The 14,823-nt window shown below is 36.8% G+C and overlaps 1 protein-coding gene across 1 annotated transcript in view; it reads left to right on the forward strand.

The window, feature by feature from the left end:
• efna5a (ephrin-A5a) overlaps nucleotides 1-7,435 on the forward strand; it is a 55,716-nt gene extending 48,281 nt beyond the window's left edge. The window contains exons 3-5 of the mRNA XM_059526263.1: nucleotides 5,844-5,909; nucleotides 6,061-6,135; nucleotides 6,253-7,435. Of these exons, the coding sequence (XP_059382246.1) occupies nucleotides 5,844-5,909; nucleotides 6,061-6,135; nucleotides 6,253-6,377 (266 nt within the window). The 3' untranslated portion in view covers nucleotides 6,378-7,435. The remainder of the gene's footprint in view (nucleotides 1-5,843; nucleotides 5,910-6,060; nucleotides 6,136-6,252) is intronic.
• Nucleotides 7,436-14,823: the final 7,388 nt, after the last annotated feature.

Here is a 14,823-nt window from a genome sequence, read left to right on the forward strand (position 1 = left end):
TAGCCGGTGTGGTGGCTAATCATTCTGAGTGAGGGGTCGCTCCAGGAGAGCAGAAGGGTGACAAGCACGGTCTCTGTGCTGTCAGTCAGCGTGCCCAGCCCGCTCAGGAAGCGATCAGGGGGGATCAGAGGGCCCGGCCCCGCAGGTCAAATGTGAACATGCTCTGATGACTGCAGTTGAACTCACAATCCTGAATGGCTCAAGGCAGCATGTTTTTCCAATATGGCCGATGTGGAAGTCTGATCTTAATCTCAGAGGATAGAAATCCAATTTCAAGGGAAGGTTTTTAGTCAGCCTCTCCCTCCTGCGTGAGCGGGGCCAACGGCAGTGCATGCTGTCTGATATGAGCCCGCTTCAAAAGCCCATGACTGCTATTTGTAGTCTAGTCCCTCCATCTTCATAATGCTGTAAGGTAAATCAGAAACATTCCCACTTTGTGCTTAAAGCAAGACCTGATTTGTAGCTTTGATAAGAATCCTGTACTTTGTGGTTTGCTTATAAGTGGCGTAGTCGCTACCTGAGCCAAAATTATTCCCCGCCTTACAAAGCGCTCTCAAAGCACTCAAGAATGTGTGAGAAAAGAGACGGGTGCGCATCTTATCTAAAAGATGGAGCATCAATCCATTTTTTCCCTCATTTATCAGACTTCTCGGTTACATCGCATCTAATCTCTCAACCCATAGCTGGAATTGTGGTGTCTCTGGGAGGTTTACTGCCCCTGGCTGTCTGCAGCTCGGGTGGATCTGATGTCGGCTGTGTGGAAAAGGAGATGTGGGTGAGCAGCCCGGGCTGTGACAGTGTAGAGTGTCTTTGAATAAGCAGGGTTGGTGTAGTAGTCTAGTCTTAATGTCTGCCAACGAGAGGTCAGTTACACGCCGCATGCTGACAGCGAGGGAATTCTGATGACTGACAGAATGAGAGTTTGTCATATAAGTGACCCATGAAATCATCCTAATACAGCTGGGACTGTTGATTATTGTCACAGTTTATGTTTAAAGAAATTCGGCGAGAGCCTTGAAATTAGAGAAGTGTATTTCTTCCTGGCATTGAGCATTCATGCAGCTACATTTACGGTAATCAAGGGCCAAAATTAACACACGTCAAGTGCAAATTGCAGGTAAAAATTGGCTTTGATGAGTAAATAATGAGTGACGGGTAATTTTTCTAAGGAACTGCAACTTAATACTTGGTTGAAGTCGAACTGTAAGAGTAACAGCCTGACCTTGAGCAAGGCATTTACTAAAGAAAGCTTTTGTTTAGATTTTTACCTTCATAACTGACCTTTTCTTCTGCAGAACTTCATGTGGCACCACATATGTAAAATATTTCTTACTTAAAGCGAGAGTCCACACCAGAATTAAAGTTCACTCATCATTTACTCACCAACCATGAGTTTATTTCATGAGTGAAATATAAAAGATTCTCTTTTTTTTTTTTTTTTTTTTAAATATTAGGGCTTTGTCTGTCCAAATTCACTTTTTTTTCTGGATTCCTTTTTTTCCATTTTGGTAAAATAAAAAAATGATTAATCAAAAAGGTTGTTTTATTAATTGAAATCATGAATTTATTAAACATTTAGCAAAAAATAAAATTTTAAGGTTCTATGAAATACGTTTTATTTTTTCTCAAATTCTTAAAATTTTTAATATTTTTTAATTATTTTATTGACTTCAGTAATGCTGTTTTGTTTTTCTGGAAAATAATTTCTGGTAAATACCATTTTCTGGTAAATATTCCTTAAAAACAATTATTTTAATAATAATTTTATCATTAGTAGCAGTACTATCATTATATATTTCTGTCACCGTTTCTTCAAGTTAAACTGAACTTTTTTTTTTTAAGGGTATCTGTGGAGACCTTTAAGTTTATGTTTATGTATGATATGATGAAAGTTTTTTTCTCAAAAGAAAGCATAATTTTATTTACCAACAAGGCTAAAGTAGAGTAAATGATGACAGATTTTTTTTTTTTTTTTTTTGGGTGAACTGTCCCTTTAAATGGCAAGAAAAGGAAAATTGGAGCAACTAAAAGCCAACGGGTCGTCTTCATATTTATATGACAAGTAGCAGTTTAAACTGTGAAGACTGATCTTGTCCATGATGCTGCTACAAAAGTTTATAAAGCCATGCATTTGCAGGTGAATTGAGTGTTACCACAGTTTTGGAATATATATTTGGGATAAGACATATTTTATATGAATTTATTTACTTTGTGTAATATAAACAGAAATAAATAATCTGCGTCATGGTTTTGACTAATAGAGATTTCTTTAGTGTACAATGTTGCCACTGAAATGCAGAGTTTTGTTAGAATGTTTTTCTGTGGGTTCGCTGTGGTTTTCATCAATCATGAATCCCTGTGTAGAACAGCAATGTTCACTCCTGCACATCTTTCATCCGCAGTCCCCTCTCCCACCCCACATATCCAAATGCCCACTGCGGTATGGCATCCTATTAATGTCTCTGGGCAAAAAGTTAATTTTGGACTCTGACAATGCTGATGTTACATTAGAAGATTCTCCGTTTGCACACTCACGCTCGGCAGTTATTTATTGTGGTAGTAGCCAACGATGTACAATGGATTTGTGAAGTGGTGTTTCCAATCAACATTGGGATCCCGCTCCAAACTAGACAAGACTTGAGGAATGAGACAAGAGCAATTTCACCCAATTCAAAGGAAATATGCTTGTGGGGACATGATTAAGGGCTCACAAGCCCCCAGTATGTCAGGGTAGACAGCATATAAGCACATTGATTTAACCCAAGCTCTCCCCGCAGTCACGAGGGTGTGGGGATGAGAAGAGAGACAGCAGATTAAGTGCAGCTGGAGACCCCACACAGCAGGGAATCATGGGGGTCAAGGCTAGAAGAGCCATGGTGCATTATGGGAATGTCTGCAAGCTCAGAGATGAGCCAGCCAGCTAATGGGGAAAAGAGTTATAATTCTTTTCTTCCGACATGTCTTTCTCCTGTTTCTTTTTCTTTCTTCTACAGGCAACTGATCCTGTTATAGCTTCATCTTAACACTTTCATGGTGGTTTAAAGTGTTAAAAAGATATATGGGTCAATGACAGGACACTTTTTAAAAATCTTTTCATTTATTCAAAGAAGTCCTTCAAAATGCATGACTTAAATGTAATGACTGTAAAGATCAACGAATATCTTAAAATGTCAGATATTTTGACCTTTTTATAACAAGACAAAGTTAGTTCATATTGTAAATGTCATGACTCCAGAAAACTTAATATTGTCTGAGAAATAACAATCCATAACATTTATATAGTTATGAATCATATGTAAATTTACATCAATTTCTACATACATCTAAAAACATATTTCTTTACATTATCTTAAAACACATGTGAATTATATATATATATATATATATATATATACTGAATATTTGATTGAAAGTGATTAATTTATAATTTGATACCAGCATAAACTTCTGAGAACTTGCCATATGCATTTCAAACCCCCTTTTTTTCTTTATCATAGCCACTTATGTTCACTGACCCATATATTTTCTCAACAAAACCAGAACGGTGAACTCATGAGGTTTGACTGGAAGAGTCAGTGTAAGTAAGGTTCAGTAATTCACAGTCACAGGCGATATGGTCTTTGAACTGAACAGAAGTCATTTGTATCATCACAGCTGATTACAGAGCTTTTAGTGGCAGGTGTTTCTATCGGCCTGTGATCTGTCATTTGCAGCTGTTGATGTTACTAGCTGCCAGTACAGCTTTAAGTAGCAGGTGTTGATGTATGTAGTGACCAATCAACATCTAAGAGGCTTGTGGAAAGGTCACAACCAACAGAGGTTAGGAAAAGAGCTCGGAAAGGTTTAGCACAAATTTGCTGTCCAGTAAAAAAATACTGCTGTTAGTGATGTCTGTGGTCAAGATAAGGATGTTCAATAAATATTTCCTGCCAGTAAACAAATTTAAAGAGATACTAATTCATCATCCTGCCACTAATGGAGCGTGTGTGCTGTGAACATTAGTCTTAGCTTATTTATCCTGAAGTTTATTGTCAAATAATCTAAATTTCAAGCATCCAACCAGAAAAACAAGACATCCAACCACTATTTCTTTCAAAGTGAAATACATGTCCACATCAGTGGAAGCGACCCTCACCAATTGAATTATCAAGAACATATTGCGTTGACTATAAGGAAATTGCATTTTATGCAGTCCATGCTCATTACATTGGAAGGAGGAGATTTATTGAAGTGCGTTGCATTGCTCATTACTTTGTCACCTTTACGTCCAGTGTGATCTGTGGGTAAAATACCAAAGCCTTTCTTTCCCCCTCACCCCACCGGTCCTCATTTGTATCGCTCCCTGACTATGCCAGATTACATTACATACTGCATAAAGAGCGGACAGTGGAGACAGAGGCTGTCTACCTGTTTTACTTAAAGTGCCAATGAGCTTTCCTTTATGGAGAGGACAAATTGAGAAACATGGCTCATGGTTGAGATGACAAGGGAAACAGCATAGCCAAAGTAGCACCGCCCTCGTCTAGTAGTAAGAAGCTAAATGAATGCTGATTGTGCATTCCAGTGGAAGCATTTAAATCAGGCTTTTGCATGTAGCAATCCACAAACGGAAAAAGATAGGTAGCATCTGAAGAGTTACTGATAGACTAAACCTGAAATATATGATCCTAGTAGCCTTGAGCCCGTGGAGCTGTTGCATTGTTACCATTTTAGAATGCTTGTCAAAAAACGATGGTCATTATCTAACTGCTGCTGGCTTAACATTGAGGTTTTGGCTTAATTTAATCATGATGCATCAATCAAATTAAAATTGTTTTGCACTGTATGTAGTCCCTTTCAAAGAAAAGTGGTGCATGCATTCATAGCTTACTTGGAGTAACATCGCAAATTATATTTAATCGCATTTAAACTTGGCGTTAAGTGAAAAATATAATATTTTCATAACAATAATATTAATTAATAGAATTATTGGTAACACTTTACAATAATGTATCAGTTAATGTATTAACTAACATGAACGAACAATAAATAATACACAATTGTGTCTTTTACACAATTTATTAATCTCTGTGAATGTAAGTTAATGAAAATACAGTCATTCATTGCTTGTTCAAGTTAATTCAAAGTGCATTAACTAATGTTAACAAACTCATCTTGTGATTTTAATAATCCATTAGTAAACGCTGAGATTAACATTAACTAAGATTAATAAATGAGGTAGAATTATTGTTCATTATTAGTTCTTATTATCATTATTAGTTATTCATATTAACTAATGCAGATAACTAATGTTAACTAATAAACCTTATTGTAAAGTGTTACTGAATATTTTTTTTAATATAATATTAGCATTTAATATAAAAGTGTAAAGGAAATAAACAGTACATTTTGCCATATTTTTATGGATTTGTATATGCCACAATGTATTGAAATTGTTATGAAAGAATTGTCCTTTTTTTTTCTTTTTTTACAGGCGTATTTTGAATTTTGCACTACATTGCAGAAAATTACCAGGACATTTTAATTTTTTAAAATAGTGTATAAATATATAAAATATAACCCAAATCAAAACCAAACCCCAAACAAAGGCAGTTCATATAATAAATATAGATCCATCTTGTGGGCTACTCTTGAAGCATTGTGCACTACAAATATTGTCTATTATGATAAAAAAAAGTCACTTTGGATAAAAGCATTTGCTAAAAGACTAAATGTAGATGAAAATGTTTTATAAAAATCTATATATATATATATAATGTATATATAAATATATATATACATACACACAGTGTGCAGCATGGATCGATTGGGCCTAATATTGACCATCTAAAATGTTTCCACAGCCTCTACAGTCAGTGAAAATGGGAGACGGAGCTGCTTGAGGCTGAAAGTTTTCGTCAGACCTTCAAGTAAGTTTTACAAGCCCCTCAGGAGAGATCTTGGCGTGGCTTCTGACAAAACGCCGTCACAATTGCATAGTTTATCACTGCTGGAATAGTTCAATGAGTTAAAGATGATGTCACGACCCTAACAACACCCTGTTTTATGTTTATCCCACAGACAACTGCGAGAAAGGTAACGACCGTGTTGTCAAAGTCGATGATGGAAGCATCAACTCTATAGAAAATAATAATGGTTCGTATTGTATGCCAAAGTCATTTCCATATCCAAATCTATCAGTAAGGTCAAAATGTTTTTGCACACTCAGGTATTACAGACCTACTTTAATCTTCTGTTTCTTCCTCCATTTAGACGGAACAAATCACGAATCTGCCGAACCGTCGCGAGGTGATGTCAACGGCGCCGGAAGCATTCAAACTTTAGGGCCCTTGTTGGCCTCAGCGCTGGTTCTTTTGGCTTCCCTCTCCTCCTTATAGCATCCCACATCCCTGAAATACACAGGAGGACTCGTGATCGAGCACTTTTAAGAAACACTGAGATCTTTCTCTCCTCTAAAAAGTAGTTTCTCGCACAGGAAAACGCTCCTTTGGCGATATAACTGGAAGGTTTTCAATGAACAAAAGCCCCACCCATGAAAAAAAAACACACACACACACACACACACAAAACCCACTAAACTGTGACACACATACAAAAATAGGTCTGTGTCCTTTCAGTGCCCCTATGTGACGTTGGAGAGGGATTTGTAATTGGGGGCAGAGCAAGAAAATGACTGTTTTTCAAATGACAAAGACCGCTTTCAGTGTTGCCGTCCAGAAAAAGAAGTTTTATAACAGAGCAAGAGGACTGTCTTAGGAACCTCTCCACGTGCATTGTGGGAAAACGTTGTCACTATATGGACTCAACTGCTGACTCTACTAGATATCAAGGCAAATTGTTGCCTGATAGCATCCCTTGTATAGAGGGAGAGCAGGGAGCTTTCTTATATCTCAACCCGAGTAGTCCGCGTGGACTCAAGTGCTCAGGTGAATGGTGACAATTTTTGAAGCGTTTTCGTAGATAAAGGAAAAAGATAAGCACTCATTTTGTACATTGTGTACAGGTGTACATGGGACTAAAACGCAGATGTGGTGTTCTTGAAGTAAAATGCTCAAGTGTAGCTGCCAAAATCGATGTTTTGTTAGGAGGACGGCACCTCACCAAACAATCGTTTGAGTGAATATAATAATTTGTTTGGTGAATCATCCTTTTCTTATTTATTGTTCAGTCTTAGTGCTCTTGACACTTTGTTGTACTAGTCATCAGCCAGGATTCAGAAAGGAACACAAATGCCTAGCTGCAGTCAACTTACCTTTGATTTAGATGAATAACAACCGCATAACTTATGATAATGGGTTAATATTTTAGCAAGTCAAGCCTTGAAATGATATCAGGGGGAAAAAACAGTAGTACGTTTCCATATCATGTCCGTCAGGGGTCACGTCGCTCCTTAAAGGTGTGCATTATCATGGATAGGAGGGAGGAAATTGTTTTGCATTCAGAGTAAACAATATGAACAGCATTAACATTTTAATTCGGTCAACAAAATGGGCTCATACCTTGCCAATTGAATTGTTAATTATGTAAAAACAATTTTTTCTAAGCATGAAGTGAAAGTAATGAAATTATTTTCCTCGAAATGAATTCTCACATGGATTTTCTTTTGTCAAAGTGCATTTCAACCATGCCGTTTGTATTTATTAACTTTTTTAACACGGAGCCGTGCACATTAAACGCTCATCTGGGATCTACTGAAACAGTAGCAGAACGCTTCTTCCACCCTGGTGGCAGCTGACACCCTAAAATGATTTAATAGGCTCTTTGATGTTGTCCAAAGTGCCTGGCACGCAGACCACATACTGCGAGGCCTCATGTGGGTTATTTCTGGAATTAAAAAATCGACAGCAGCACGGGAGGAGCGCGGTGTCCAGTTTAGCCGCGGGCTAGCGTTACTCTGGTGAACTTGGCCAAAAGATGAAAGATGAGATCTCCTGCTGGGATCAATAGTAATGGCCTTTACAGACATAAAAACAGGGTAAATATTTGCCCCCGTCCTGGTTTTCCTTGAATGGTTTTCATGTTTTTCATTCGCATCTACTTATCGACAGTTTGGTAAGCAACATAAACGTAGCTTTTGGCTTTATGTAGTTAAGTTTGGCTAGCTACTGTGGTTCATTTAAAATTATAACACAGGAGAACATGGATGCTGTGTATCCATACGTTGTTTAGAAAATCATATCATACAGTTATTTGGAACAGAAAAGAAATAAGAGATAAATAGGGAGCTAAGAAATAAAGTCAAAATATCAGATACATTTGTTGATATGTTTTCTGGATGTAAATGCATTTGCAAACAGAATACTTTTTAAATGTGCTTGTTTTTATTTTGAGTAATATTTAATAGTTCATTTAAGACAAATAGGAATTTGTGCTGGTCAATGCTTAAAAACACTGATGTACTGTCATTGCTAAATCATATGCTAAACATTTTTTAAAAGTCTGCAATGTTCTGTTGTTGCACCATGAAAAGAAATGCTGTCGTCCATTTATTGTCATGGGAACAAACCTAGAAGGCCATTTTTAGTAGGTTTAATTCAGGAAACTTATTTTTTATTTTTTTTTTTTAGTAAAATTACTGCAGGATCTATTTTTGTCCATATGCAAAACTTTCAGGTTTTAAAGGTTGTAAAGAACAAGGTCTTGTTGAACCTGGGTTTTTCACCGAAAGGCAATTGTGTTCCTGTAGTCTCACATCGTCTTTGTCTCAGAGAATATTTCTTCAGTGTTAGACATAATTTCTTAATTCTTTCTTCACCTGCTTCTTCATACAGCTTTGAAAACCATGATATCTAAACCACCATTTCCCTTAGCTTATTGGCTGTGTTGCCTAAATATTAGACATTTGCTGTGACGTTTCTGACGGTACAGCACTGACTTGCATTATGATATGACACGTTTTTATATCTTCAAATGCCATTGTTTGTAAATACACTTGCTGGAGCAGCTCAAATAAATGATTAAATAAATTTGTCATTGTTGTAAGAAACATCTTCCAATGTCTTTTTTTTTATGTATTATGATTTAAGATATTAGTATTTTCCAATAGGTTACAATTCAAGGGCTAATGGTATTTATTCTGAAGTGTTTCAGATGATAACACAATAAAAATTACATTTTCCTATAGTTTTCCAATGATCAGTGTGCAAGTATTCTTCTGCAACGAATTTCAGCAGTGTTGTATGATTTAGCTGAGCCTTAAGAAACCTGCACAGTTTTCTTTCAAATTCTTATTAAACAGAGAATTATACCAAGGCATACAGGGATTTCTGATAACTGATTGTTCTAGATAGAAATGGTAACATTTGCCCATCATTATTATTACACTCAGGAGTCAATGAATATTAATGAACGAGTGGACGCTCTTGGGCATTGGCTAGTTTAAACAAGAATAGGCTTGAGGGGGATTCCTTGGTGACATGGTGTTGAATGGTGACTAGTGTTCTCACTGATTTGCCTCTAAATATCTTGTGCATTGCTCTATTTCTGCTCCCTGAAATTTAGAACAAGCCGGACAGAATGCTGTAAAAAAGAACAATTGAAATCTATAACACACTATGCATTTGAGCAATTTCCTGCTTTTCACCTCATAAAGACATACAATAGATTATTATTACATGCAATTATTGTCATCATTTATAAGCTTAGTTATGGTTATTGTTTGTGAAAAAAAGCAAAGTATGCAGAGAACCAACGCATACTGGAAAATGCATTGGCCTTCAAAGCGCAGTGTGCCCACTTGTTGGCCTTTAAAGTGAAGGATTGCTTTAAAACAAAAAAACAAAAGTGTTTATTCATGCTTTTACAATTATATGCAAATAATTTCTTGGTTGCTAAGGAACTGTAAAGAAAAGATTTACCTCTGAACTCTGCTCAACTAACTGATTTTCTCTAGGCGAAATGAGGCTGGATAATGTACTGAAGCTAGTTAAGATCATGCATGATGTATTTGTACACTTGACCCGTGTTCTTTAGGTCATATGAAGCATTATCCTCTGAGGAAAGAGATTTGTGTGTGAAAATATAAAATCTCGGTGTAAGGAATTTATGGAAACAAAAGATTTTAGTGGCCAGGTTACTTTAATTCTAAAATGAAACAGTATCTGGCGGTGTATTTGCACCGCTATCTATATGGTGTATTTGCAACCCCATTCAGCTTTCTAAAAATAACTGCACTACAGCTGAGAGGATTCATTTTTCCTTTCATACAGGGAAAGCCTGGGGCAATGTGATATTTCCAAGGCCAGAGATTACGCAGAAAATAAAGCCCAGTGACTGACTGTATACTTTCAAAGTGTATTAGTGCGAAGTCGAGCCTCCTTGACCATGAGACAAACAGCCTGCATGGAAAACAGAAGAGCTGTCTCCCAAACCTGAGAAATTACACCATTACAGGTATCTCACAGAGAAAGAAAGGCAAAAAGACACATCTGAATCCAGTGAGGTTTGGTTTTTGTTTGTAGAATAAAATGTCCGATAGAATAGGGCACATTTGTTTATAAAATGCCCTCTTTTGAAATGTATATTAAGCAACTTTTGACTGCATTTAAAGGAACACTCCACTTTTGAAATTAGGCTCCTTTTCCAACTTCCCTAGAGTTAAACAGTTAAGTTTTACCGTTTTCAAATCCATTGAGCTGATCTCCGGGTCTGGCAGTAGCGCTTTTAGCTTAGCTAAACATAGATCATTGAATCTGATTAGACCGTTAGCATCTCGCTCAAAAATGACCAAAGAGTTTTGATATTTTTTTCTATTTAAAAATCGACTCTTCTGTAGTTAAATCATGTGCTAAGAAGACCGACGGAAAATAAGTTTTCCCTTTAAATTGTTAAATATTTCACTGGTTTTATGTAAAGCTCATGTTAGAGCATCAATTTCCTGAAGCGGTGTTTATAGCCTACTTTAGTTTGGCGCAATATGAAAACTTTGTGCTTTTAACGTTACGTAATGTTTAACATAACTATTTTTTCACACTCCCTCAAAAATACACATAAGCTGCGCCCATTTCTACACATTTGTCCAATGGGATTAAAGCGTCGAGAGCGCAAATGGGATCAAAGAGTCTAATTTGTGGAAATTGCAAGAACAAGCGTGGCAAAATCTGCAGGAAGTACCGGAAATGATCAAATGATGCCATTGTTTCAGAATCAGAATCAGAATCAGAATCAGAATGAGCTTTATTGCCAGGTATGTTCACACATACGAGGAATTTGTTTTCGTGACAGAGCTCCGCAGTGCAACATAACAGCGACAGAACAAAAAACACAATAAGGAATAAAAAATACAAAAAAATACAAATAGGTGGGTAAGGATTGACAATATACAAATTGACAATGTATGGCAGGTATATTAAAATGAGCATTTATGTATGTACATGTATATTATGTGGAAAAATTTTTAACTGTACGCTAAGTATGTGTGTTTGGATAAATAAGTGTATGTGTATATAAATATAAATATAAGTAGTATAGTGTGTTCCATGTATGTACATGTATATTATGTGCAAAAGATTTACATGTACGCTAAGTATGTGTGTTGGATAAAAAGTGTAGTGTATATAAATATAAATAGTGTAGTGTGTCCCACAGTTATTATCAGCTGTTCATAAGATGGATTGCCTGAGGGAAGAAACTGTTCCTGTGTCTGGTCGTTCTGGTGCTCAGTGCTCTGTAGCGTCGACCAGATGGCAACAGTTCAAAGAGGGAGTGTGCTGGATGTGAGGGGTCCAGAGTGATTTTGACAGCCCTTTTGCTCACTCTGGATAAGTACAGTTCTTGAATAGATGGGAGGGTTGTACCGATAATTCGCTCAGCAGTCCAGACTACCCTCTGTAGTCTTCTGAGGTCCGATTTAGAAGCTGAGCTGAACCAGACAGTTACTGAAGTGCAGAGGATGGATTCGATGATGGTGGAGTAGAACTGTTTCAGCAGATCCTGTGGCAGGTTAAACTTCCTCAGCTGGCGAAGGAAGTACAACCTTTGCTGGGCCTTTTTCACAATGGAGTCAATGTGAATGTCCCACTTGTTTGCATGCAAATGCGTCTAATATTAACCATTAAGTACTTTAACATACATAACGCTGTTTGTTTATTAATTAACAAGGCCAGTTCCCTTTATATTTTGAACACAGACATGGAAAATAGTTTGAGACATGACTCTTTTTAACTTTACCTGAAATTTTACATAATGAGGTAAACTATAAACTAAGGTAGCCTACATTGACCTGCTTTTACCCATGTGATATGACAGTGTTCTTCATCATTTATTGTGTCCACCATACTAAATGTTCTTAATAAGGAAAAACTCCTAATTAACAACAAAGCAATGAATCCTTTAGATGTGGGACACAATGCGGGACGTGGAACAGGTGAGCAGGAGTGCGCCGCAGGCATCTGTAACAGTTGTCACAGACAGTAAGAGGCCCTTGGGAGCACCTGGCTGATTACATACTGTACAGATCCCAATGGGCCGGTTCAGCTACAGGACAGCTCAATTACAGCAGTAAGCAGAGACAACAGAGTGAAATTAAGCTGATAAACAGGACAGTGCCATATGCGGGACAGGAAGGAGTGCGTCTGAGATGTGTGTTCAGGGGTGAGGGAAATGTCCAACTGCTCTCGGGAGAGAGCTGCCATGGGAGGTCCTGTGAGCAGATGCATGCTGGTGTGTTTGCTTGAAACTGAATGAAGTGTCTTTAGCCATGCTGATCTCTAGATCTCTAGAAAGTGTCAAACACCAAGGGCGGTATAATTAAGTCAATTGCTCTAAGTGTGTTAGAGGAACATTATCCTGTCTGGTCCAGGCTCTGTTGTGGTCTGTTGAGGTTCTGCTTACCGTCTCCTTTGCACTAGCTTTGTACTCACTGGGCTGAGAGGTGTGCCTTTTTCTTTTATATGATGGAATCAAGTTACTTTTGTTAGTTTTAAGCAGAAAATAGCTCTGCTTACTTTTTAATCTCTTAATCAATTTAATTTAGATTAAAAAAAATCCCCTTAATCCCCTAAGTGAACTCAAAAGAAAGCTAAAAAAACAGTAAGGACCCAGTTATTTTAAAATTTATCTCTGACCTTGAAAGTGGACTCAGAACTCATTTTGGCCCATTTAAGCTGTGATATGGTCCATTTTACAACATTAATATACCAGCCTGGTAAAAAAGAAAATGTATAAAAAAAATTTGCAAATGACCATGCAAAAAAATTCAAATAAATGTTTAGATTTTGTGATCAGATTTTCACAGGCATAAGAGTTTATGATATTTAGGATACTTTATGATATATCATAATATAGTTTCATACATTTTTGTTTGAGGATGTCAGTTTCAGAGGTTATCAAATGTGGAATTAGGGATGGGGTGCAAGGGGTTTATGGAAATGTATTTTTAGGACTGTAAAAGGTAATGGTGAATGATAATGACATTGATATTTATTTTGAAAAGTGCTATGCAAAAAATAAATAAATAAGATAAAAATTTCTAAAATGTGTCTTCAGGTATCTACATTCTCTAATAGTGGGTAGAACAAAATTATACATTTAATGAAAATCAATATTTTCAGAACATATTCTAATAATTTAATGTAGACAGACAGACAGACAAAATGTATACCTTTGTAACTTTTTTCCCTTAAGGGTGCATATTAGTACCTTAGAGGTACATATTATGATCTAAAGGGAACATATTCGAACATATTAGTGCCTTTTGAAATGATACCACCCACTTTTCTACCATTTTGTCCCCAGAAAGTTGCAAGGTGATCATCATGTTTGTGGGTTTCTTGGCATCAAAGATTTTGAAAACCACTTGCTTTTTTCAAATATTTGATGCGAAAAAACGCTGGGTTCATCCAATGAAAGGATTTGAAGATGAAATTATGTTTGTTCGTTTTGGCAATACCCCCTTCTGATTTGGATACCCCTCTTTTTGCCTAATTTGTAAATAAACTATTTTCTTTAATAATATAACTATGTGTTTATTGTGAAACGACTCTGGGTCTGGAGACGGGGTGGCTTCATGCTGCTGCACATTCATTTCACTACCATCCATTTTTGCTGTTTCATTCCTCCCCTAGACCAATCAGGAAAATGCAACAAAGATGACTTGACAAAGTTTGCCAGGTTACCTCTAGCCAGTCAGACTGAACTGATTGTTTCAGTCAGTGCTTGCTATTTTTGTGTAGAGTAGGCTATGCATCAGACGGACAGTAAACGGATTGTGGCCATCTGTACACTTCCCAACTGAGGTCGAGACTAAACCTGAATTTCTTCCCTGTGTGAATAGCAAACTGTAGTACATCACAGTCATTTGTTCATATATTAAAGCTAATAAGCATTTCCTAAAAGCTGTATTAGCACTGCTTCATTTAGCTTGTGCGTATAGTTTCCATTTGACCACAGGTAGTACAGCAACAAAAATATTGCAGGTACTCAAGCTCATCATTACAACTGGAACCAGGGACAAATCAATTTAGCCTAAATTGTCATTTTGTAGAGCAAAAAAAAAATTTGTTTTATTTTGAACTGAACTTCGTCTGTACAAGCTTGTGAATAATGAACATCCTAAATCTTTATTAGCGTTACTTTGGGGATGGTACTGTTAAAAAATAGCATTGTCGGAGATCTAGATATTGTGTTTGCTCTGCCAAATAGTAAGACATGATGACAGGAAGGAATTTGATCATGTATTTTGAGCCTGACATATAATGACCTGACCATGCATCTACTCAAACCCAGCGCTTATAACTGCTGCCAATTCGAGGATGATTTAAAGTAGTTAGGAAGTTTTCTCTGCCAAGCTCTATGTATCTGTAATTATATGCAGATGGGTGGACT

The sequence above is a fragment of the Carassius carassius genome, chromosome 36 (assembly GCF_963082965.1).
Source record: "Carassius carassius chromosome 36, fCarCar2.1, whole genome shotgun sequence".
Taxonomy (NCBI): Eukaryota; Metazoa; Chordata; class Actinopteri; order Cypriniformes; family Cyprinidae; genus Carassius; species Carassius carassius.